Source organism: Cyclopterus lumpus, chromosome 13 (assembly GCF_009769545.1).
Source record: "Cyclopterus lumpus isolate fCycLum1 chromosome 13, fCycLum1.pri, whole genome shotgun sequence".
In the NCBI taxonomy this organism is placed as follows: domain Eukaryota; kingdom Metazoa; phylum Chordata; class Actinopteri; order Perciformes; family Cyclopteridae; genus Cyclopterus; species Cyclopterus lumpus.
The window spans coordinates 3,041,728-3,068,602 of NC_046978.1; the positions used below are offsets into that span (position 1 = coordinate 3,041,728).

The window sequence follows — 26,875 nt, forward strand, 5'->3', positions numbered from 1 at the left end:
GCCCATTCCAACAAGACACAACCCCATTTTCTGCTGAGACAATTAGACTGATTATGTGATTTTGCAAACATTTTGCTCAATACTGAAGGCACAAATGAGATTTGCAGAGAGGGTAGTCTAACACGGTAATGGATACTCACACCGATGACAGCTGCCAGCAGCACAGAGGGAAGTATCAATATATAGTAGATTACCTAATTTCACACACCACAGCAGTTTTACAGGTTGATGTTGAAGGCGCATGCCTTTTTTTAAATAGATGTTTTGTATGGGGAGTTTTAGAGTATTTTTATTTTTTATTTTTTTAGCTTCAGTGTCATTGCGTTGTTGTATCACTGAATTATGGCAGCGTAAACAGCAACAGCCAAAAACGCTGTAAATCCACACAGTCAAGCAGATATTTGGACTGCTGTCACATCGTGAATGGTGTGGTGACTTCAGGGTCCATAGGTTAGCTGTAAATTCATCAGATTTGACTTAAATGACATCAGCAGGCATACGTTTTTGAATATACAACACCAAAAGCTGCTGTGGTACTTATCAGCAAACAAAAGCAAGAGTGAAAAGGAAGTATTTTGCCTTGTGGTAATGCTGCGCCTGCATCATCAGCTGAAATGAGGAATGTGTGAATCTTCCTAAATTGCAGCTTCCTCGGGTGTTTCTAATCCTCGTGCTTACTTCAGACACATCAATGTTTCATTCGCTGCTCCTTTCACATGTCGCAAATCTCACGCCTAACCCACATTGTCTCCTGTACATTTGTCTAGCTATCTGTGCCTGGATGTAGGCTTGTCAGTTTGTTGCAGGTCTCTTGAAGGAGGTAAATTGGCTTTGTACTTTTGTTTACTGGTTTGGCAGAGATTTAATAAGACTGGTCCCAGTAGACTTAAGAGGCTTATTGTAGCTCAGTTAACATTCTAGTGGGTACCTGCTTTGGTAAAGTGCTTTTCAAGACCATGATGCAGTGGGGGGAAAAAGGGACTTCATCACATTAATGTTGGCTGCATTGAAATGTGGCCTAAAGCAACAGCTGATTTTTACAGCAAGCTCACATGTGAAACTTCTCCCCATAAAGGTTCTCTGAGTTATAACACAACATGCTCAGCTTTTGATAGCCAATTAATAGGCCAATGCCTCAGATTTTTTTTTCCTACCCCAAACTATTGTTATTACTGTATATCGGCTATTGACAATACACTATCCGTTGGCCTCTTCCTCACCTCAATAATGCACTTCTGCCAAAAATTAATGTTCAAATATATTTTTTGCTGCCAGTCATAGTGATTTCATTGTGCCATCAGTTAGGCCAGCCAGCTCTTGAGTGATCTTAATGAGACAATAGGTTTGGGGAATTTGACGTGCACAGCCGTTACTCGAGCTTGCTCGGCTGTGTCCTGTTTTTCTTTTCTGTTGGCAACCCTGGAGTATAAGTACGGGGAATGTGGATCAGCTCTTGTATGATCACTGAGACAAGAATGTGCTGCAAGAGCAGGCCAGAGCTCTAAGACCTGACTGGTGACATGACAGACCGATCATAAAGTTAGATAGGAGTGCATCTGAAAAGCCAATGAAAGAGTGGTTTATTGGAAAGGGGCTGTTTTTTATAAAATGTTTAATAGATGGGCTTTGCTTTGGGAGTTACATTGTCTGTCTGATTTTCAAAGTACCAGCGTGCATACACATATATTTTTTTTCCATTATTTAGTTGACGGATTGTTCAGACATTTTAACTGAGTATTCTTGGTGCAGACATTGCAGTACTCCTCTCTGGCCTATAACATTTTCATCTCCACCCACTCTTCATGTTATCTGTCATGCATACCTAATGCTGACTTTCCCTCTCTCTCCTCTCTAGATGCAGTGTAGACTTGGCTGGTGACTGGTCTGCAGGCTCTCCACTTCTCTTGTCCCTGGAGTCAGCCAGTTGGGGGGCAGATTCCTGTGTTCCCCTTCTCTCAATCTTTGTCTGGACAAAATCAACTGCCTGCCATTGGAGTACGCAGCTCATCCTTGACCGTGTTGCTTGGATCAGCACAGCTCATCTCCTGACTGAGGAGAGCACAGCAGCTGAACTCGATTTACTTTCTACGAACCCTGAACCCCGCCCACACTGCCCCATCACAATGGTGCTGTCACAACGGCAACGAGATGAACTGTAAGTCGCCAACACACCTTTCATAATATATGGCTGAGTTATAAAGATATCAGATTCTAAATGTATGGATTAATACATTGTGGTTACAATGTTGTGTGTATCATGTGATGAGACCTGTTTAATTTCACCTTTTTGTACTAGATTCACTTTTTTATGCACACATCCACAGCCACTTTCACAGCTGCCCAGTACAACCACATTCTTCTGATGTTACTGAGCAACCTTGATGGAATGAACAATGTTGGATGCTTTTCTCAAAGCCACTTTGAAGGTGGAAGGGAAGCACAGACTCTCAGTATTTCAAACTTCCCCTGCCAGACATAAACAGGGGTTATTTCAGGTTGTGGTTGGCACTAAAGCATGAGAAAACCTGAGCACTCCAAGAATATTACAACCATGTTTTATCAGAATGGGAATAGCAGGAGATCTAATGGCTCACACTATATCTCTGCAAAAACTAATAAAACAGGAATTGCCTTTTTTTTAATGGTGATTCTTTTCATTGCTGCCAATCATAGATGTGTATTGATTAATATCAGTTTAGATACGGACATTTTTGTATTTCTTTTTTTTCTCCTCGCTACTACTCAAGAAGAATCAGTTACTGGTTTAAGGTTCCTGAGCTCCCCTGAGATCATGAAGCACAAATGTATTGATCCTCCACCTACACTACCGTCCTCTGAAAATGTTTTCACAATTTGCCTGTGTGACCTTTTTAGGTTCTTCCTAAGAACTGTCTGGCATAGGCACTGAAGTGGCATACAGACAAAGAAATATCTGCACTTGTGTTGTGTATTTTGAGCAAATGGAGAAAGTGAGAGAGACTGCGATAATGAGTGAATTGTAATGTGTTCTGCTCAGTCTGTGGGCTTGGTAATTAACCCCTGAGGCGGGGGATAAAAAGTTAAGGTAACTCATTGTGAGATACAAGGTCATAAGGAGGGGACATGATCTCGTTGAGCTTTAGGCCTTAAAAATAACCTTCCATTTAAGATGTTTATTTAAACTACATATTTTAAAAAGGATATGTTGGATATTGATGCCTCTGACTTAAACAGAGAAACGAATGCTGTTTATTTTAAACCAGATTCCCATAACAAGGTTCTTAACATTCCTCACTATGTTTTTAGATTAGCACTGTGGGAGGGGTCTGTTGGTATGGCGAGAGCTTTTGGAATGCTAATCTTTCATGCTATTTGCTATTCAGAGGAAGCTTCCTGGGACTCAATTACCCCTTCTTTCTCCTCTGTTGCACAAGTCTCTGGCCCCATATCGCTTACAGGAAACTAGTGTGGGACCATCACACCACTTGAGTCGCATTCAAGCATCTGTTGCATTCTTCCCATTGGAGATGTCACTTGGCTCAGTTGGTGCTCATTGAGTTTGTCGGCTATAAAGTGCCCGTAAGATCTTATTTCCTAAATGGCAGCCTCATTTAGGGAAGCCGGCTTAAAAACCCAGCGGCCCATTTTGAGTTGGGCAATATAGCAGAGGGGTTAATGGGAACAGTGACCGGTGGACTGTTTGCTATTCATGCTAAATTTTTCATTGGGTCCTCTGCTTTCTTTGTTACAGCCCCTTTTAACACTGGGCAGCAAACAAATATATTTTGTTCCCATTGCATTCAGGCAATCTCCCTCCAGACTCGTGCTTTAGCAGAGTTTGAGAAACGATTTCTGTCCATATTACCTCATGTTGCATACACTGGTCATGCTGTACACTGAGATTGTTGCAAAGCTTAAATAATAGCTTGCCTTTTGCACATGTAGGCAGTAGCATGATGATAAAATGCAGAATATTAGCACGGCAGCTGTTAGCATAGGAAACATGGTTAGCAATGCTTGTAGTTTGTATGCCATTTTGAAATTAACCAATGGTAGTCGATGCTGATGTTTGTTTTTCTTCCAGAAAAGGATCACTTGATGGTGGCGACGTGAATAATTAGTAGTGGTGATCATAAAAATCATGGTTCGGATTGTATCATGGATCGTACCACAGATCGAATAGTCACAAAATGGTTAACTATAATTTTTAGAGATCCCTGATCACGTTTTCTTTGCCACCAATACTAATTGCAATAATTGATGATCCATATTGTTGGATTATAGCAGCTGGTTTTACAAGGCTCCAGACAAAAACTATTTTTGCCACCTTCACAAACATCTTAGCTCATAATCTCAGGTCATAATTCCCTCTTTAATATCTATTTTATATTGCTGTGAAACATCTCCTTCATCTCCTTCATACAACTGGATTTATTCAAGTTTCTCATCAAAACTAAATTTTACGAGATAACATCTTGATAACGTTAATACTTCGCCAAATACTCATTTTTAAGGAAAAGCACCCGAACACTTCATAATGTAACGAAACGGAACTTTGTTTATTTTAACACGGTTTGGTTGTTTACAATATAACATTATCAGAGATCAGCAACTAAGCAAAAATGCTGATGTTCTGATCACATATTTTACTGAATATTGGAGGAGAACGATCGTCGGTAAAACTTTATTTCACTGTGGTGATTAATGTTAAACTGCATCATTAATTACCGAACCACAAGGGGTGGGTATCCATACCGATCACGTATCAACCGTGGTCCGTTACACCACTACTAACTATGGAAAGACATGTTTTCACTGAAGTAGCAAGTGTGTTTTTAAAGTTCCTGGTTTCGGCTCGTCCAGACTAAAACGCAAACGGCATCAGCAGCGTTTTCAAACGTCTCCTTTTTTAGGGGTTCTAAAAGTGTGTGTGTGTGGGTGGGTGTTTTTGGCATTGAATGTTTTTTTTAGGTGAACTCTAATAACAAGGAGAACAGAAAACAAGAGAAGGCAGTTTAGCCAAGTTGTTTTTGTCTTTCTAGTAGATATTGACCTGTTTTTTGATAATGTTATATTAGCCAACATATTCTAAAAAGCAAAATAATCTTTGTCCCCAAGATGTGTGCTGTTTTGTCAGCACTGCAGTCAGATGCTGTGATTGCGTAGCAGCCTCATAACAACTCTATTTTTGTGAGCATAGCCAATGAAAAGCACATTTGTGTTTCTTACCAGGGTCAGGAGACTCGTTCCCGCTGGCGTGTAGTAAAAATAGATCCAGAACACAAACTATCTGCTCCCTTGAAAGACCTGGAGGCAACCATGTGCAGATGGGTCTTTGCCTTTTGAACACTCTCTTTGCTTTACAAAGAAACATCCCTCAGCCCTCCATGTCTTGGGCTACAAAATGGTTCATGTGATTTTTCTTTCCCCCTAAAGCTAAAAAAAACCCAAATACACTTAATTTTCAGTAGGGAGTACCTCCTGCGCTGGTTTTTGTTTTTAATCATCACTACATGAAGAGTCCTATATGCAGAAGCATACACAGGTCTTTTTTATTTTTTGGATGAGGGTTATTTAGGGTTTATCGTCAACAAAAAATTGGATAATGTCATGATATATCATAAAAATAAATTGGTGTCTTTTCAAAAGTAATTGCACTGATTTGCCAATAGTCCCTTGTTGGGTTGAGAAATGCAATATTTTAAATGGTTGTCATATATCCGCAGTATTAGCACTTCAGTATTTTAGTGACAGGTGCCTTGTCTGGTGATTGCACACAGACATGCGTTGCTGGAACACACAAACACTCTGCCTTACATTTTCTGTTCCCAAGCCTCTTTAATGGTGCTCGGGTTAGTGAACACAGGCGAGTGCATCTGCAGGGGGTCTGTCAGCAATACCGATCGGATTGGATTGGCATGGTAACAGTGTCTGTGTTATGGACCCAACATCCCATATTGATCATCAAAATGTTTTTCTTGCACGGTATCCACTCACTGGTTTCCTTACCATTTGCTTTTAATGTCAACCTGACCATTCCTGTTTTAATGAAAGGAATCATTAGTTGCATGTTATTGTGTGTTCATTTGAAAACATTACCTTTATCGTACTGGATTTTAGTCCTTGTTTGCAGCTCTGCCCACAATAGCATTAACACAACCAGAGATATTAAGCTCCTTCCTCAATAGATATGTTTATTATTGACCTTTTTACTTGTATGATGGGAAGCCTGGTATCGCTCTGCCTATTCTTGTTATCCTCTATTTATCCTAGCTTGTAGTATACACACCGTCATGAGATTTAAGGAAGTACACTTAACTTAGTCAAAGCTTAGGCTTCAGTTTGGTCAACAAAGCGCTATCGTCACCATGTGAAGAATAGTCTGTTAACTCTGCAGTCATTAAAAATACTTTACTCTTCTTTGGATCCCAGTGAAAGAGACTTTCCACTTTGAAGTCTAATTGTGGCTTAAGGGTTGCTCCTCAATGCATTGCTTGTAACCTATATGAAAGTTTCAGTAACCCAATGCCTGATGCTTCTCATATCAAGCAAGAGAAATAGATTGGTTACAGTTTTCATGGATATCCAACTGTAACTCCGCAATTATGCAATCCTGTTATATGATGTTTGTGGAATGCGTCTCCTTGAGAACTTATCAGCTGTTCGGTACTCGGCTGTTAAGACGGAGAAATAACTCTTTTAGCTCTCCACCGTCCTGGTGGTTCTTTAAAAAATGCTCAACTTGCACTCTATATACTTCCCGTCAACTCTGATTCTTCAGATCTTGAAAGACTGTCTGACAACTGTTGGATGGCACAACATTTTCTTTAACTCAAAATCAGAAATCCTATTATTTAGTCCCCCAAAACCCATCAGTCTCATTGAAAGTGCCCTAGGTCCCCTGTCTGTTAATACAAAGGCCACTGCCAGAAACTTGGGAGTACTATTTGAATCGCATTCGAAAAGTTGTCCAGTCCTGTTTCCTTCAAATTAGAACCATCCCCAAAATCAAACCAACCCTCTCTCACCCTGACCTGGAAAAAGTAATTCATGCATTTATCTTTTTAAGACTTGACCACTATAACTCCCTCTGGGAGTGACCAAAAGTCACTCTCTCGCCTCCAACTAGTTCAGAACGCAGATGACGTCACTGTTCATTTTAGACTTGATTTTACTGATCACTTTTAAAGCATGTATGGTTTTGGCCCCAATATATGTAGATGAAAAGTTGACCCCTCATGAGCTTGCGCGCAGCCTTAGATCCTGAGGTGGGGCCCTTCTGGCTGTTCAAAAGTCGAGGCTAGAAACTAAAGGTGACAGTGTTTTTGCCATCGGGGCCCCTCGGCGATGAGGCTCGCAGATTCAGTAATCTCTCTTAAACTCAGTTTTTAAAGGTGCTATATAAATAAATGTATTTTTGAAAGGGAGTACTGAAAGAATGACATGGGTGTGTTGCAACCTTGTAATTGTTGTCTCTTTGTCCTGAAAGGAAGTCCTATACTTTGCCAAGTTGGCACAGTCTTTTCTAGATTATGAAGATGAAAGATATGTTAAATAAATTGTTTAATCATCATTGCCTGTGGCCTTGCTTCTTGAATATTTAACAGCGACAGAGGTTACATTACCAACAACACTTGTCTGTCGTTTCCGTCACAATCCTCTTAAAGAATAAGAGGCCCAATAAATAATCCATAGGAAGGAGAATTGTATACGTGCAGAGGGACCTTTTCAGGGAGTAGATGTGAACTTCCTCCTATTAAACATTTATCGGCAGTTTTGAAAGATTAAACAGGTCCAACATCGTCTGGTCTAGAAATACTCGCGCCCATGGACAGATGTATGGCACAGGGCAATGGCCTGGCCAGGCAAGCAAAATCTCCTTTTGTGTAAGATTCATTAGAGCATTTAGAGTCCATCTGTAGCGGATGAGAGCGCTGTATGCCATGTGAAGGGTTGTGGTTCTTTAACATTTAGGCAGGGTGGGTAGCTCAATGGGTCTGTAATTAAATGTATCATACATGGTGCTTTGTCAAGAGAGTAGGCATAGTGTCTTTGTTGGGTGACTTGTATTCAGGCTCTGGAAGTCAATCAGATCCGTAGTTATTGGTCATTTAAGTGTATGAGCTTCACTTAAAGACCATTTGACTATAAGATAAGACATGGTTGTTGTTCTTGTGAACTTCTGATGAACATTTGTCATTTATCACTTTCATATTTTTGGATTAGAAAATTGACTTGAAATGAAATAAATAAATTAAAAATCCTATACATTAGAAATAGTTGTTAGTGGAAGCCCTCATGTGGTGCTTGTGAAGTGTTACGGTGCTTTCAGACGGTGAGCGGTCGCCATCGCCTCCTGAATTGTTTTTTAATTTAAAGTCTGCAGCAGCCGAGCCACCAAAGTCTCTCTGGTATCACTCAACTTTGTTGTCGGTCATACTAAATGGCACAAACATGGGTTAATGCAATGATCAGTGAAACCAAACGGTCCTGTCACCACCAGGTACAGCTTAATATGTTTTGAACTAATTGAGATGCTCTTTATGACTTATGCACTCACTTCAAACAGGTTAACGGTTTAGTTACTAAAACTTTTCGTACACTTACACAGACTGTAATGAATTGAAGGAAAGTGTGGAGGCTATGTTGGTCAGTGTTGCACATCTCTCAAAATTATGTGAAGGTGTGATCAATGAGCATAAAGTGGGAGGAAGTGATGTCACTGGCAGACATGCTGATAACTGACTCACTTCTCTTTGCAGAAGGATGAGGTCATGCCTCTTTCCCCGTCGCACCCTTATTGCTGTCTTAGACCGCTTCACTCTCACTCCATTAAGGGTTTATAGTACATGAGAGAGCAGCTCTGTACTGGAGGTTTGACTGACCGTAACATTGATATAATCCATGGAAGACTCATATAGGCTTCATTGAATGACATTACTTTAAAAAATACATTGCTGTTGTAGTTTTTGGATAGAGTGCTAAGTATTGTTTTCAACCTTTTTTACTGAAAAAGCCTTTTGATCTGATTTGAAATGGAAGAAATTTTCAGCTACAATGTGGGCTTTCAGGCTTTCTATTGTTCTTTCCCCTTTTATATCAGTCTTCTCTGTCCATGTACTGGCACTGCCCTTTTTTTCACTATCTCCCCATCACGTCATCTAGCTTGGGCTAGTAACCATGGAAACCGGCCATTTTTCCTCCATTCTGTGAACATTAATACACATATTTTCCCATGTGTTCTTCTCAGTCTTTGGGGACTGGTTATAATGAAAACGGCATGATGGTATATGTTTATTATATGGCCACATAAGATAAAGTGGGGGTCAGGGTAGCGTTTGGTATTTGATGTTTGCTTAAAGCACTAAGGATCTTTAACAGATACCAACCTGACAATGATCTGCTGCCTGGCAATGTTTCTGAGTGCATTAACAGGAGCTGTTGTTGTATATCAAATCCCAGCAAAGAATACGATTCCTACATAGAAGGAATCAACTTATGTAAACCCATTGAAAGCCTTTACATAAGTTCAAACTTTATATTAGTGTCAGGTCAGAGTTTAATATATGCTATGTGTTGGCAGCTAGGTTGTGTTGTCCTAATAACCCATCCTCTGAATTGCACTGGAAATGGCTGGTTTGACATCTTATTGTTGGGTTTGTTGGAAGCACTCTTGCTCATTATAGGCGGCAAACCGTGTAATAATAATTTGTTGGTAACAGTCTGTGGATTCTTCTTTAATACAGTGACGTTCATTTAGTAAATGATGGTCCCATTTTGAGTAAAATAGACTATAAATCAGGGTATGCTACCTTGTGATTGACGAGTCGCTACCTCAGCATTGTGTAGGCTGGGAGTATTCTGTGTTAAACCCATTCACACTGCTTCCGGGTTATAAAAGTTAATTGTTGCATTTTGGTTGCTTAAATAGGCCTCGGATTTACTTGGCTTCTCCCTCTCGTCACTTCTAGTTAAAAAAACTAAACAAGATGGAGTCTACTGCAATACCAACCTCAAGATTTCAAATAGTCAGTCCCCAAACCTAAGGGTGACATCACGGCAGCGACGCTCTCTTATATACAGTCTATGGCTCACACACACTCTCCTGACGCGCGCGCACACACACACACCACATCAAAGCCTCTTTTGTGCCTCAGTTTGCCTCACCTGCAGCTTCCTTTGCCTGCTTATACACTTTCTCAGACACGCTAGCACACCTCAGCCCTCCCCTTTAGTTTTCTTGACTTGAGGCAGGCCGGCTGTCATAGGAGAAGATAACCTCCTGCTAACCTTGAGCTGTAATAAGGCCTGCTCCTGTTGTCTTGGGATTCAGCTGGACAGAGGGAGACGAGGATTTCAGTGCCTAACACTGACCAAGGGGGCACAGGCTGGGCTGGCAGATTGTACCCCCCACCCCCCTTCATATTGGCACCTCAAAGCCTTGCCTGCCTGACAGCTTGTCTGACTTCTCCTGGCATTAGTGGTGGGGTTTGCTGTGCGCAAACACAGGATGGCTGGAATCAAGGAACTGTTGTATTAATATTGACGTAAAATAGCATTTTGATCAGACAGTGTCTTTGTTTGTGCTCCTCGTCTCGTTTTGTAGTCTTTTCAGTCAGTCTCCCCCCAGTCTGGCGTGTAATAGAAAAACTGTAGAAAAGTAAATGGAAGAACAAATCCAAAACCTACCCTGAAGAAATAACCAGCGTTCCCATAAGGAGTTTGATCTTTGAAGGATTCCATTAGCTAAACCATGTTATTCAAGTTAGCATATAGTTAGAGGGTCTTGCAACTCATTTGTGTTTACCAGTGTCTCTGTTTCACAACATTATGGTTTCTCTGTACATTTTTTCTGGCTAATCAGTTATAGCATCCCCTTCTCGTGTGTTATTGCAAAAGTCCATATGCGATGACAGCACAAATATGGCTGGGCTACTTAAATGTATGATTCGGCATTGACATAACTGATATACAGTAATATGGCTTTGATCAGTATGTAAAACAATACTATAATACTGAGACATCTTTGATAAAGGATGGGAAATTAACAATTTCTTTAGTAATTCCATTTTTTACTTTTCCGCACCCTCAAGTGAATCTTATTAAATGGAGCAATACACTATATAACTATTCCGACTAACTGACTTGAACCTCATAACTCTTGGTAAATTGAACTGCTGCTAAGGCTGCAGTCGTAAACCAGATCTGTATGTGAACACGTGGGTGTTTCTCCTATGGCAGCTCAGGAGACACAAAGAGGTTGAGAGAAGATTGCCTCCTTTCTCCTCACCTTAAGCGCTGCCTGTCTAGTCTATTGTCTGTCCTATCCGGACAGCTCTCTTCACATGAAAACGCATCTCTGCTACTATCTCCGCCATCGTTGTGCCTGCTTTGTGAAAGGTTTGCTGTCATTGAATGTTTTGTCTGCAAACCGTTGCATGAAAAATAGATTAACTCTAGTAAAATGGAAGTATCCAGAAGCGGTATAGTTATCCGGCTTCTACATGATTTCTCTGTCAGTCTTTTTCTGTATGTATGTATGTATGTATGTATGTATGTATGTATGTATGTATGTAGGGGATGGTGGGATGTAGGCTGACTCTCAGTTCCCCTATGTCTACACCATGGGGAGTCATCCCTTCACATTATTTGCCCACAGCAACAAGAGCTCATTATAGAAGCCAGACAGATGTGTTATGTGTTCTGAATTTGTGTCAAGTGGGCGGAGAAGGGTTTGTGTGAGATGGCAGGAGACTGTGTATTGTTATAGGTAGTGCTAGACTGCATTCTTGCATACCAAGCATTTTTATTCTTAGTTAGAACCATGATAACACAGTCTGTAACATGTACATCTTTGTCTGACACATTTCCTGAACATGCTAATGTTCTGTCTGTTTTACAGTGTCATTACTTGTGACAGTTTAACAACTATCTTGTCTGCTAATCAGGAAAACTAATTACGGGTCCTCTTTGTCTGTTTCAGAAATCGAGCGATAGCCGATTATCTACGTTCCAATGGATATGAAGAAGCATATTCCACTTTCAAGAAGGAGGCGGAATTAGATAATGTGAGTAGATTATGGGTGGATACATGCATCCGCACAGCCAATCAGAACCAATTTATACAAACAATATGCCTTGATTTCTCATTTTTGTCAACATGTGCACAAGTGTGACCGGGAGCACCTGCAGCCAATTATTGTGTTTTGTCTGATTAGGGGTTCTCTAATACAAGCTGCTGCTAGTTTATCTTGAGAAAAGTGTTTATCCACTTGTACATATTGCATTTATAATAGTGTAGTGGGGGTTGAAGATATTTATACTTATAATATAATACACTTACTATAATGTAGTCCAGTATGACACCACCTTTAGACTTCAACCATTATTATAAACGTATTTGACTACACATTTCTGTCAATTTTGACTAACTTAGTATTATCATTTCACATTATAGCTGTTTTACAAATGTACCCAATAAAGTGGCAGTTTATTTTCTCCCTAGATTTTCTGAATAACACAACAAACACACTGCTAGAATCTCTGACCTGGGCTGAGTTCTTCTCATTTGTCATTTTGTACCTTTTCCTCTTCTCTTTGTTTGCAACCCATGGTTTTCTAGTGCAGCCATTTTAGAAGTGAACAACCACTGTATTGCGGTCGTAACAATATTGTTTTGGACTTCTGAATATTGGATTTGAAATGAAACTATGAATATGGTTCATGTGGCAATATTGACTTTGAGGGTGTTTACTGTTAATAATGTTTATTCCTTTAACTTTAAGCTGAATTGCTGGTAAAAAGATTAAAGGTTCTTTTTCAAAGCTCCATCAGAAGCTGAGCCACGAGGCGACCCCCTAGCACTCGGATTGCCTATCTGTGGTCTTGAGTAACCGCGATTGGAAGATATGAAAATAAAAACTAAAGCAGAGCCCTCGTGTTCATGGAGCACCCCACCCCCTTCTGTGTCTTCATTCGTTCTTCCTCTAGACATTTTCTCTGTGGCAGTCCTGTGGAAGCAGGCTGAATAATAGATGAATGGCACGGAAGGAATGGTGCACCCTGTTGGGTTTTAGCGCTCGGCCACAAACGGGCTCCTTGGCAGCAACATGTTAAACAACTCAGTGATTCTTAGCACCATTTCCCTGAGGCCACATAAGGCATTTTTGTGTCTGTTAAATGTGGTTAGATATTTAACTTTAACCCTTGTGGCTACTTAATTTTTAAGGTTAATGCTATCGGGCGATGTGCATATGCAGGTTTTCATAGGAGTAATAAATAAGTGTCATGCTTTAGTTTTTAATCAGCTCGCTAAAGAGACTTTGCATACCTGCATAAATATATAAACGTACATGTGTGTGGTTACTATCCACTGTCAACAGACTGGCAGGCTGCAGTGAAGTCTGGCACTTCTCGTGTGTGTCTTTGTGTGGGTGTAATGGGCAGGCAGATGGCAGATTAGAGGATGGCAGACTTGTCCAAACTGGGTTCCCTGCTCTCCCTCTGTTTTTCTCTCTGCAGAGCCTCAGTTCATGTCTTTGTCTTCATATAACACCCCGTGTTAGTCTGAGGATCCACTTTTTGTCATTAAGAAGTGTTAAATATTAGCCTTGGTGGTGCCTGCAACTCTCCACACCTTTTTTTTTTTTTTTTAAGTCTGCCTTTGTTTCCAGCCGGGGCTTGAGGAGCTAGCTGTGAAATTGGAGCGCAACGTTAATTTTCTCCCTCACTGGCACTCGTGGCTGTCTGTCAATGTGCGTTTTTGATGCTTTGATAGTTAGGAACAGCCTTGAGGTGTCGTATGCACAGCAAAACTGTTGTATTGGGTCTATAGAATAACAAAGCCTCCCCTTTCTTCTGTTAATGGTTTCAGCTTGACAGATTTGCTGCTTTTCTTTGTTATATGATGATAATAATAATAATAATATCTTGGAATAAAATATCATTGGATATTTCAATGTTGGTTGGTCAAAGGAAGTTAATGGAAGACCTTAGGCTGTGGAAAAAAATAATCAGGTGGTCAATTAATCAAGAAAATAATCAGGTCAATTGAAAATTATCATTAGTTGCAGCACCAAATTTTTTTAAATGCCACCACATTGTTTGTTTCTTGGCAATACAGACTGCACTATGTGCCGTGAAATCCATTATGTAAAAGCTTGTGGAATTAGTCCTCAGGCGTTTGTCAGCCAGGACTGCCACAAGTTAACTTCCACCGCTGCCTCCACTGCAGAGGGTTATAAGATGCCTAAGACTTTCTTGTCTGCAGGAGATTATCTTGTGGGAAAGAAGGATTAGGACTAGGTTGTGTGTTGTACAGTAGGTTGGCGGTGTCTGGAAGTCGGTGTTGGCCTGTGAGGGGTGTGTTAACAATTCACTGTTCTTTCTTACTATAGCCAAATACCTCAGCTTGCCACCCAAGCCTTACCCTCCCACATGATTCAAAGATTATGCTGAGCCCATGACTTTGATTGTCTTTCGTCATATGTTTGCCTGATTTATTATTGATTTATTTCTCTTTTCTCCACAGAATGAAGAATTGGATAAGAAGTATGCCGGCCTTTTGGAAAAGAAATGGACCTCAGTCATTAGATTACAAAAGAAGGTTTGTTGGGGTTTTCTCCTCCAAGAATGCTTGTGGGGATTTAAGTCTTGTGAATGGTTCATGATATTATTGCTGAATTCACTGTTGACACTGGAAGGAAGTCAACCAAGAAACAGATAGCATTGATCCCACTGTTGTATGATAATTAGTTGAAACAAACACTCCTGCAAATTCAACCTTTTGGTTTCATGCATATTTCTATATACTGAACTCTGCCTCTATGCTGTTAACCTGTACAGGTGATGGAACTTGAATCCAAACTGAATGAAGCAAAAGAGGAGATCACCCTGGGTGGGCCTGTAAGTCAGAAGCGCGACCCCAAAGAGTGGATCCCACGCCCACCAGAAAGGTACGCGCTGAGCGGCCACCGCAGTCCAGTCACCCGCGTCATCTTCCACCCAGTCTTCAGTGTCATGGTGTCTGCTTCTGAGGATGCCACAATAAAGGTCAGTGCTGCCGGATAGTGAGATTAAGATCTGGGGAAAAAAGGAATTGTTGCAGAGCTTGCCTTCAAAAGTTGCTCTGGAACTGGAATTATTTAAAATGGTGTTGTAACTGTTTTTAAGGGTTTTCAGTCCATATCTTGCTCAGAGCTGAGAGTTTGCTGGTTATCCAAAATACAGCCACATCAGTTAATTTGCTGATTAGTTTTTCGTTTTTGGGTGAAGATGTGCAAATCCACAAAACCACTGAAGTTTTTAATGAAAACTTGCAGGGTTGAGCATCTATTGATGTTTGTTTCCAGTTCAACATAACCATGGACACTTTATGTGCGCATTCTTCAATGCACTTCAATGTCTCCATAGGTCATGGAAACATGGATAATAGCCCTTAAATGTCTCATGATGTACTTGAAGCATCTCAGTTTTTTATGGATGAAAAGCGGCTGCTGTGCCAATCTGACATCTTATTTATAGGATATTATTCCCTGTGGATAAGTAATTGCTCTAATGAAGCCTCATACTAAACGGACACAATTGTGTTGGACAAGAGTGTTATTCTTCGTTTGCTTCAGGGTAATTTATGTGGTGTCAGCTGATTTGTTGTCAGACTTTTAAAGGTGCTATCTGGGAGCATTTTGAGCTCAACATAGCGATTACTGAGCTGGTGGCTAGCAGCTAAGCTTCAAAACTGCGTCCAGCTTTTTTACAATTGTTTTGGAGACACCTTCAAGCTACACATAGACAGTTTACAGATAGCTCAGCTGTGTTTCTATGTGGGTACAATTTGAGTAAAGTTTGCATTTGTGCTTGTGAGAAATGTTAAAACATAAGAATCCATGTATAATATAATTTCCAAGATGAAAAGACTTAATTAAGATTGATCTGTTGTCTGATTTTTGACCTTCCTCTGTTTGTCTTTGAATATAACTAATAATGAAGCCATTATAGGGCGCACTTCAAGGTGAATATAAAGACGTCTGCTTTTGCTCTCTCAGTTTAAGGCTACTCTTCTTACTTTCCTCCATCTATTATACCTCACTCTTAAGCTTTACCTCTATTCCTCCAGCTCTCCTTCATAGACACGCCCAGATTACACAAGTGTCTCTTTCTTCAAGTTGTCCGTTTCCCTAGATTCCATATATAAACTCCATAGTCTATTTCTCCTTTGCCTCACTGCACAATGCCAATACTCTGAGCTGTTTGTTCTGTATATTTTATTCATGAGACACACGTACATCTCCTCAGCTACTCCCACACAGCAGGGATTCCTCTCGCCGCTTTGGCATCTTCTTCCTTTTTCACCCCTCCCTGCCACTGCAACCTGCCTCATTTGTCTTCCACTTAAAGCATCAGCTGCTCTGCCATGACTATCCACCATCAGAGCAAGCCATCCTTAAGGAGAAGTCATGCCCGGGCACACATTTAAAATTCAGCCCTGCTTTCTTTTACCTCTCCTAGCTGCCTCTACTCTCGATAGCCTTGCCTGACTACCGATGTGTCCTACTTTTCTCCTCCTGAACAGCTCTGTTAAATCTTTAACTGAGGAGTCAACCTCGTGCTCTTTACTCTCACTGACCTTAGAGGCTCATCAGCTTTCAAACCCTAACTTGATGATCAGACTAGTTTAATTTCAGTCATTCATCCGGACATGCTCATATTGGCCCATTTTATTTTAGTTGTCCTATATCGGTAGTTTAAAATATTGTACACTTATTGGCTTTATTGTCACATGTTCAATAAAAAGTCCATCTCCTATCCATACGATTCATATTTAGTGGGAGCCAGCAAGAAATTCAGACTGGAAACCGGGAACCAGCTAGCATGTCCAAAGCTAACAAAATACCAATTATCCTCTAAAAATCTAAAGCTCAGTAATAAAGAGGTTAGGTGGTTAGTCACCAGCCACCCAGCAGAGACTCCAGGTACCTGTACAGCTGGGTTGAGCTTGTGTCCCCAATTACTAGATGTAGCTCATGAATGTATGTAGCTACCTAGATAGAAAGATGACACTGACTTCTTAATGCCTAAGTCAATCTGAGATGCAAGTGGCGAGTCAGAGATCTGGAACAAGGCGTCTTTTCCTTTATTCATGTGGGTGTTAGGTTTCAAGTTTCTTTTTTTTTTCTGTCGACTTACCTATATTCCTTTTGTTTGTGTTGTCCCTCACTCTTTTAGTTTTGTCTGGTCCTCATCCTCCCACTCTTTCACCTCCCACTCTCTCCTCAGCTATCTATCTCAGCTTTGCATGTCAAGATGCTACCTTGAGTTCAGCTCTAACCTTTCACAGTATGTAAAAAAGCAAGTCCTGGGCATTGTACTGTGCTCAGTCAGACATGTCAACCAGAGGCTAGGTTAATTTAACAAGTGCAAAGAGTGCAGGTGTCAGCTTATTCATTGCTTTCTTCGTAAATGGCATCTTCAAAGAAATACTTTGTATTATTGTTGGACTTTCCCTGAAGGAATGTAAACTATTAATCATCATGAAGTAGGGCAAGCTTTCTCCTTCAATATTGCCCTGGGGGAGTGCCAGGGGCAACTGTTGGTGTGACAGCATTGAGTTCCAATTAGTTAAAGGATTGTGTGCTTTAGATGCTGCTGCAAAATATTATGTTTGTAAGCCGTGTGTATCTCCAAAGACATTGGCTGCATTGAACTTCTCCAGGATAAACCACCCTCATGGTCATCAGCACTGTCTGTAGCTTCCTTTTGGGGGGAGGCAGAAGGACTAGGGAGAAGAGGGAGGAAAGGGTAGTCCCCCGTCAGTCTGTCCAAAATCCTCCAGCCCAAGAGAGGAACCAAGGAGGGTTTATCCCTCCGTGACAAACAGTCTGTCTGCTTGAAATCCTGAAACGCAACAGCTTTGTCAGGCTAAAAAATTAAGCTTGCTACTGTACGCTCCAAATTCTGTACTCCAACTGGCATTGACATAACCCGGCACAATAAACTGTCTCTCCGCTTTTATCAGGCCCAACTGTGACCCTAATCAGCATCCAGGCGCATGCATCTCTGCCATGAGTATTGAAAATGCAACACCAATTCTACAATTCTGAGAGCAGTATGAGCTCTTAAGGCGGGGTTTGGAAAGGGATTGAATGTAAAAAGAACAGCATACCTGTTCCTCAGTGATATACAGATTCAAATATGTGCTATGCCTGTTGGTAAAGTATGTTTGTTGTGGATGGTTTACTAAAGCTAATGAATGAACGAACATGTACTCTTTCATTCAGGTGTGGGACTACGAGACAGGAGACTTTGAACGCACACTGAAGGGCCACACGGATTCAGTGCAGGACATCTCTTTTGACCAGACCGGCAAATTGCTAGCATCCTGCTCTGCAGACATGACTATCAAGCTGTGGGATTTCCAAGGCTTTGAGTGCATCCGGACCATGCATGGTAAATATAGCTTTTGACTGTACACAGGGCTCAGGTGGTGCAGATGCTGTTCGGTATCACATTTGATGCTGTTGATGAGCCTCAATCTGCTCCAATTCACAGCACCCAACACTTAAGATTCGCAACCAGCTCTGACAAATGGACAGTTAGCCATCATGACCACTCCCCACTAAAGGCACTTGGATACACCTCCTTTCATAATCTGTCATTTAAATTGTAAATGATTGGTTTACGTTTTTAAAAAGCCTACCTACATTTTTGTCTGTTTTATTTGAGAATCTAAGTCCCCATTGGGCATGTCTCCATGGTCTTCTCCAAAGGCATACGCCCCCCACTTTCACACCCTAATTGCCAAATAAATGATGGCAGCAATCTTACATGTGCCCTCAGGCCCTGCTGATTTAAGGATTTTTTTTTTTTCCTTGTTGGAATTGGGAGAAGGCCCCCCCCACCAACCAGCCAGCAGCAGCCCAAACAACATGAAGCATTTTGTTCTCCTCTTCATAAGTCTGCTAGACGTGTCCATAAATGTCCGACTATGAAGCAAACATCAATGAAAATTAGTGAAATAAATAAGCCTACTTAGCGCACAGACAAGGAGCGATCTGACATGCTCACATTTATGCTGCAGTTTAAAATACTAAAGTGTTGTTCAAATGAGCAGCAGATTTCAGTGGTTGCCAATTTTTTATATTGTCAATGTGGGTGCGAGCTCCTGGCACACTTCCTCAAAAAGACAAGCTAAATTCACACTGCAGAAATAAAATCGGTCTAAAAGCTCCCATAAGTGAGCCCGCTGTCTAGTTTTGCTTTCCATCCTCTATACCCACGTCTCCATTCATTTTGTATTTATCCACTCAACCTTTCCTTCTTTTTCATCCAATCCTTTTTCTTTTTTTTCACAAAATATTTTACACCTTAAAGAAATTATGCTAACTGGTGAAATAGATTAGTGCCAAGTTGTAGAGCGGTTTAATTATCATCTTCAGCACTAGATAAAAAAATGTTTTGTGTAGCTGCCACCCATTATTGTAGCCTGATGGCAAGTGTATGTGCACACACACATACAGATAAGCTGGCCTTTTAGAGTACACTTTGTCTTTACACTGTTGTCTTCATCTGGTTAGCAGCTTAAATATGGCCCAACGTCTAGGTAATTAGCCATCTCTTATTCTCCGTGGAACAAAGTAAGCCCCAGCAAATGCGCTGCTTCGCTTGTCATTTAATTGTCTAATTACGACCAAATGCAGCATTTTTTGGCACTGTTGGTGGATGAAGATGTATAAAAAATTAAAATGTTTGCTGAATTGACTAGATTTTAAATGTATATGATGGTTTACTGAGAAATTGTTTTTCTCTGTTTTCCAGGACATGACCACAATGTTTCGTCTGTAGCCATCATGCCCAATGGAGATCACATTGTTTCTGCCTCAAGAGACAAAACCATAAAGATGTGGGAGGTGGCAACTGGGTACGTGCCCTCCGTAGACATCCTTAAATCTACAGTTATTGTTTTTTCTTAAAACTTGATATTCTGTTATTCCCATCCACTGTGACAACATGACTCCTTCCCTGTTTTTTCTGTGGATTAGCTACTGTGTGAAGACCTTCACAGGCCACCGGGAGTGGGTCCGTATGGTTCGGCCCAACCAGGATGGCACACTGATTGCCAGCTGCTCCAACGACCAAACGGTGCGCGTGTGGGTCGTGACCTCCAAAGACTGCAAGGCTGAGCTTCGGGAGCACGAACACGTGGTGGAGTGCATCTCCTGGGCACCAGAGAGCGCCCACCCCACCATCCAAGATGCCACAGGCTCCGAGGTAAACGACCGCTCAGACTTTCTGTTTTCCTGAAACATCTGCAGACCTTGAGGGTTTGGTAGAATCCCGAGTCGAATCGCCTGAGCCCTCGGGTCTTTTTTCATTCATCATTACAAAGGTTAATCTGTAAGCAAGGGTAGATTGACACATCTCTAGATATGCATTCAGAAAACATTACACCACAGAATTCAATGTGACTACTGCAGACTAATGCCCAGTGTGATCAATCGTCAAAGGACAGCAGAGCAGATAATAGACCATTAGAAGATCTTTAAGTGTGCCAACTGACTGTTGGCACTAAAAACATATTCTCCAGACGCTGGCCCACATGAGACAAAGACTTACTGGTCAACCAACTGAGCAATCGTTATTGTGCACGATGGGGCTCATGTGCATCCTTGAGTGAAAACAGACCTAACCGGGTACACTCATGGTCATGTAATGTGTTCACTGTGTGAGGAGCGCTGTTATACCATCGCATGATGCAGAGTTGGCTGCTTCTCTACACGTCAGTCAGTCAGTTCTCAGACTGCCGGCCACAAAAACAGACCAGCTTGAAATGAAGTGCATATTCTGGTTGGCTATCAATATGGACACAGGCCAGACTCCCTCCTCATGCCTTGTGATCTCAAGTGTGTCTAACTGTGAACTGTCAGATTAAAACAATATTTGCCCTTGCAGCAGTTGTCCCAGTCTAACCTGTGTGCAGTGAAAGACACTGTTCCTCTTGTAGAGAAGCAGTTTTGTTTCTTAACTGAATTGAAAATGCACAAAATATCCCCAAGGTATTTATTTGGGTTGTTATGTTACTCATTATGCTGCGTTCACACCAAACGTGTTGCGAATATTTGCTTTACTCGCGGGAGTTTACTTGCCCGACAAGTAGTTAATTTGCACCTAAGAGGGGGCGTGGCTTATCTCCGTGGCTTTACTCTGTGGAAACAGTTATCATTTCCGCCATCCACCATGGAAGAAATAACCACTAGTTCTGCTTTAAACTTGTTATGGACATCCCATAAACGTCGGAACATCTAACGCCCTCGTGTTTGGGTTCATAACATCACCCGTAGGCTCACACAGCTCGGGGAGTTTCACCGACTCGTCTCGATAACTTCCGCTTCCAGCGCTACCAGAGCAGCAGCAGCCAGGGGGGGGGGGGGGGGGGGGGGGGCATCAAACAAATCTGTGCTTTGTGAATGTAGTTTGCCCAAGAGACACAGACATTGTATTCAATTATCAATGTCGCGATTGCTTAATTTCTGCTTGGATCTTTTCACACCCAAACAATTTAGCAGACCAAGGCAGTAAAACGCAGCTTCAGCAATTCCCTGGTTATTGCTTAGATGCACCTGCCAGCCTGTTTGAACACAATCTCCATTGATGCAGGTAAAACTAGAAAGCAGGTAGTGACTGTTGGTTCCTGACAGCTTTTAAAACATCTTTGTGGTAACAGCACTTGGTGGTAAATGTTTCATTTGATGCATTTATTTAAGCCAATCTTTCTTTCCCGATGAATTTTATTTGCCGTCTTTATTTTAGTGAAACAAGATTTTGTGTTATTCAAAATAATTTGAGTACTAATTTTGCACCATTACTGCCTTTTCATTTTTTGTTCCTAACCAGACTAAGAAGAGCGGTAAACCAGGCCCGTTCCTGCTGTCCGGCTCCAGAGACAAAACCATCAAGATGTGGGATGTTAGCATTGGCATGTGCCTTATGACACTGGTGAGAACCATCTTAGGCTGAACCCGCGTGTGCGTGTGCGTGTGCGTGCGCGTGCGCGTGTGTGTGTGTAACATTTTATATTCTTGAAGTGGTTTGAAACTAGTGTGTTTGTCTCACAGGTCGGCCATGATAACTGGGTGCGTGGAATCCTCTTCCACCCTGGAGGCAAGTTTATTGTGAGCTGTGCAGATGACAAGACCTTAAGGATCTGGGACTACAAGAACAAGCGCTGCATGAAAACCCTGTGTGCCCATGAACACTTTGTTACCTCTCTGGGTAAGCAGACCCTCATCCCCCTCAAAAATAGCTTAATCTTTGTTATTGTTTGACCAGTTGGTCTCCTGAGGTGCAACAGGAACCTCTTTATTCAAGTCCATCGGGTTTCATAAATATGGTTGAATAATTGTAAAGAAGCCCAGTGCTTCCACCACTATGTGCTCGGTGTCCTGAGGGTTGCTGCCAGCTGGGGTTTAAGAGGTAGACGAGCGCTCCAGGATTTTCCCGCCTCCCCCTCTGTGTTTCTGCAGCTTTTCAACTGATCAAGGCTCGGTAACTCTCTTGAGGAGCTCTTCAGCCAACTTTTCCTTGGCAAGCCATTTGAAACCCAGTCCTCTTAAATCCTACTTCAACCAAAGAGGATATTGCTGTGAGCTATAGATGTGATGCATTCTGGAGCAGTGTGGAAAAGACAAAGCACCTTTTGTATGCTTTGTCTGAAAGTATTATTTTCCCCAATTCGTGTGTATGCACAACACCATAACAAGTGCCTTCCCTAAAGGTCTTTACATTCTGCTTTTTAAATAGCCTGAACCGGACTGAATTGTTATTTCAGTTCATTATTCATTAACCAACCGGTAGTGAGCGATGCATCAATGCCGACATCTCAAACAGGAATACTGTAATAACATCATCATTGTGTTGACCAACCAGACGGCTGAATTCAATCTCATCCACACGTATCTCTATTTTTGGGGCACGTTTTAATTTTTTTTTTATGAATGTGGCTTTTTCTTGCGTTGGAAGACGATGTCCCTATTCGTAATCACAAACTTGAATTGCTGAAGAAATCTGAGATGTGGGCAAAGATTCAGAGGTATTATCACACTCATTGTCTATACAAGTATAGTATTGGCTTTCTGTATACTGAATATTTTGACCTTTTTTAGAACGATCACATAGGGTCATAAATGCTCTTGTTAATTCAAACAAGGTGACATTGAGGTGTGATGGTCAACAAACTGTATGCTGTGTTTACTGCAGCTCAACAGCAGACGACTGTCGTCTTCAGACCCCATCGTTGGTATCTCAGATACCTCTGGTTTTTAATCTGAATGTACTCTTATGCCTCTCTGAGGTGTATTCAGAGGCCTGTTGTATTGAAATGGTTTTCCTTTCTTTCGTTCTGATGATCTTTTGTCTCCTACAGATTTCCACAAGGCTGCTCCCTACGTGGTCACTGGGAGTGTAGATCAAACGGTAAAAGTGTGGGAGTGTCGCTGATTTGGACCTTGGCGGATTGGACCACCACCCCAATTACCCAGGCGCTCCTCTGGATCTCCCCTCCCACCCCCTCCCCCCTCCCCCCTCCACACACCCCCCTCACCTAAACCTCATCCGCACATCATCTCCGGCTGCACTTACCACCCTGGTTATTTACCTAACGCGCTCTCTGGTCCAATAACTATTGTTCTTCTATGTAAATTATTCCTGGATGTAGATTGAGCTATTAAATGTTACACAAAAAAGTATTCTTGCATGGTAATCCAAAATTGTATACTGTAAATTTGCATAACGTCTAGAAGTACCATAGGTTTACCACGGGGCTGGCCGTCTGTCATGCAGCCTTACCGACCAACCGAAGGCCGATGTTTTTGACTGGGTGTAAAATGTAGGGCACTAAAACCCCATAATTTAAGAAATGACAGTGTCTTTGTGTAAGATTTATTTTTTGTCTATTTTTTTATTTAGGAATTTTTTTTTTCTGTAATTTCCCTCCTTCACTGTCGTAGTCTGTTGGTGCCTAGCTTGGTGAAACTTTTAAGAGATAAGGCTGGAAAAGCATATATGATGCGATAAGATTGACTGGGGCTTTGTTGTTGAAATAATCTCTAGCTTTATAACATCACTTCTCAAGAGTGCATACAATTTCTCTTCATGTGGAACTAGGTAATATTTTAATGGCTGTATATACGAATAATTCAAACTGTTGTCCTTGGACCTCGGGGGCTTAAAAAAACGCTTTGTACTCTTGTCATGGTGGCACATGATCCACTGCTAGGCTTTAGATACATTATCCCATTTAATGAACCTGCAGCAAGGAATGAAAAGTTAAAATGTATAAAAGTGGCTTTCCCTGGGAAGAGTTCAGTGATGATGCCTGATTAATCTCCAGTACTTGACCTTGGGCGTGTCTCCCTTTTTAGGAGATGATTTCCTGTGACCTTGCATGTGAGACTTTTGTTGAACTGAAGCCTCGATCCACTTCTGGTCCTCTGCCGTCAGTTTTGACAGGGTTCGGTATACCATAGGAATTATGCAGGCCACAAACCGCAGCATTGTGTTTTAAAAAAGAAGAAAAGAAAAAAAAAAAAGAACAAAGAAAATTAAGAGAAAACACAAAGGCATGATGAGTCAAAGTGAGCCCCCTGGGTTTGATATCTGGGATGTGCAAAGATCTCTTAATTTCTGAGGGGTGACATATATGTTCTGCATAATAAATATGGTTTTGAGTAAAAAAAATTTAAAAAAGTAATAAAACAAAAAAATCAGTTTTCTGTGAAAATATGAAATGTAAATTTAGCTTAAGAGATCTGGCAATTTTGTATTCTCGCACTAAAGGATGAACTGGATGGGAATTTAGGATTGGTGAGGAAATGCTAGCAGTGGATGTGCTAAGTGATCTGTGGATGCTGTTTTGTCTGCAGAGGGGTCAGATGCTGAGGTGTTTTTTTTTTTTTTAAAGCGTTCCGCACTGTAAAAAGAGGCTGTGACAGATCCTGGATCAGACCTCCTGTAAGGGGGAGAATGCAAAAAGCCTGAGCAGCAAGCATCTCTGCAGGCAAACCCTGCAGATCAACTCACGTGTGCAAACGTCTTCGGAGTGGCTTTCTCAAACGTTCAGCTTTTGATCTTTGTGGAGCTGTGACTGTGAGACAACTGTAAACCAGTCCATGCTGTAGAAACAACCATTCCACTCCCCTTGGAGGACAAAACAAATTAAACGTCTTGCTTCTAACTGTAGCTTTCAAGGTGATTCTTTAATCTTGCACATCCCTGTTTTCACCAAATCGTTGGTCTTTTAATGACCAAAGGCAACATTGAAATTTTATGATGTTGATAAATGCATAAACCTATAATTTCTGATTAGCCTTTTCATTCCAATGCAGTTCTTGGCTAATAAAGAATTCCACTGCTTAACTGATCATCTTATCTTCGCTTCTTTGCCACTTTTTCCTCTTTCTGCGTGTGCTGGATGCTCAAACTCCTGCGAGCCTCATGTGACCTGTTGAAGTGGCACTGCTGCATTTTAACCTGGAGCAGATCTTATTTGAGAAATCTCTTATCGGAGGCCAACTGGTTTGAATAGTGAGGGGAAAGTAGTATTTTTGAGCAGATGCGCTTATTTACTCTCTTGCTGAGCGATAGCTAGATGAAAATATCAATACTGTACTAATATATGAAGCTAGAATAAATACTAGAATGTAGATGGGACAAAATAAATTCTTAGAAACAACTGATAGGATTAAGTTGATTTAATCGACAGACCTGCAAAATTGAATTTCTCCACAAAGAATCGCACCAAAGTACTACAGAGATGTCATTCAGCATGAATAAGCATTAAACATATATTCTTCAAAACCAAATACCTAAAATAAATCTTAGTTGGGAAGAAGGGGAAACTAGCCGTGCTCTTTGCAACACAATCGTCACATCAGCACTCATGCTAAAATTAATTGACACATTATAAAAAATATGATGTTTTATGTGCTGGAATGTTTCTTGAATGCTAACTTGCAGGTTAAAAAAAATATATATATTTCAGTTCAGAAAAAATGTTGCGTCTTTGTTATGTTTTAAATATTATTTTTAGAAAATGGTGAATTAAGAATGGCCCCTGTCAAATACAAATACATCGTACAAACATGAGTCATCCATTCTCTCTTACAACCCAACTCTCAGCAAGACAGCAGAACGGCGTACTTCCCAAAATATCTAACTACTCACTGCGGTGGCCCTGGTCAACTGGCTCGTTGAGTTCAGACCGCTCTGCTTGTTGGTTGTAGAAAGGCTGGTTTTGTTGTTTGTGGTGCTATTTGAAGGAGGTGTACCTCCTCTGTAAATGGGATTGTGACAGACTAGGATGTCCCAAAGGAGAAACCCTCCTTCAGGAAATATAACTCATGTATTCCTTTGGTGTGTGTGCCCCCTTACAGAGGTCTTATTTTTTCTACCAGCTGTTTCCTCTGTCCTAACTTCTGAGGCAAAGACTTTGGGTGGAGGAAAACAGCTAATTTTGTAGTACAAATTGGCATGAATAAGGAAGATGCCTATGTGTTAAATGTTCTAGCTGAAGCCAAAAATGGAGACATTTGTCAGTACAATCTGGTTTATCTCAAGAAATCAGCCTCCTTTTGTTGTTAATAATGACGCTAGTCTCCTCAGGATCACACTATGTATGACATGCCAGACCATAAAATGTAAATACATTGAAAAAAGATTATCCCCTTCCTTTACTCATGGAGGTGGTTAATGAAAGGTCTGGATGATGTGTGTTCTGTTTCTTTTGTAAGAACGTGTGGGAAAAAGATACAACACAGCTGCTGGTGTTGTGGGCAAGTGTTTGCCCTGATAAGGAAAATCCCCCTTTTCCATTTGCAGGGCCCAAGCAATCCTTATTCTGCTGTGG

General features: G+C 41.2%; 1 protein-coding gene across 1 annotated transcript in view; it reads left to right on the forward strand.

The window, feature by feature from the left end:
• Positions 1–25,398, forward strand: part of LOC117741126 (lissencephaly-1 homolog) — a 29,765-nt gene extending 4,367 nt beyond the window's left edge. The window contains exons 3-12 of the mRNA XM_034547915.1: positions 1,856–2,155; positions 11,963–12,047; positions 14,510–14,584; positions 14,824–15,030; positions 18,255–18,423; positions 19,792–19,894; positions 20,016–20,244; positions 21,868–21,969; positions 22,089–22,245; positions 23,396–25,398. Coding sequence (XP_034403806.1) covers positions 1,856–2,155; positions 11,963–12,047; positions 14,510–14,584; positions 14,824–15,030; positions 18,255–18,423; positions 19,792–19,894; positions 20,016–20,244; positions 21,868–21,969; positions 22,089–22,245; positions 23,396–23,469 — 1,501 coding nt within the window. The 3' untranslated portion in view covers positions 23,470–25,398. The remainder of the gene's footprint in view (positions 1–1,855; positions 2,156–11,962; positions 12,048–14,509; positions 14,585–14,823; positions 15,031–18,254; positions 18,424–19,791; positions 19,895–20,015; positions 20,245–21,867; positions 21,970–22,088; positions 22,246–23,395) is intronic.
• Positions 25,399–26,875: the final 1,477 nt, after the last annotated feature.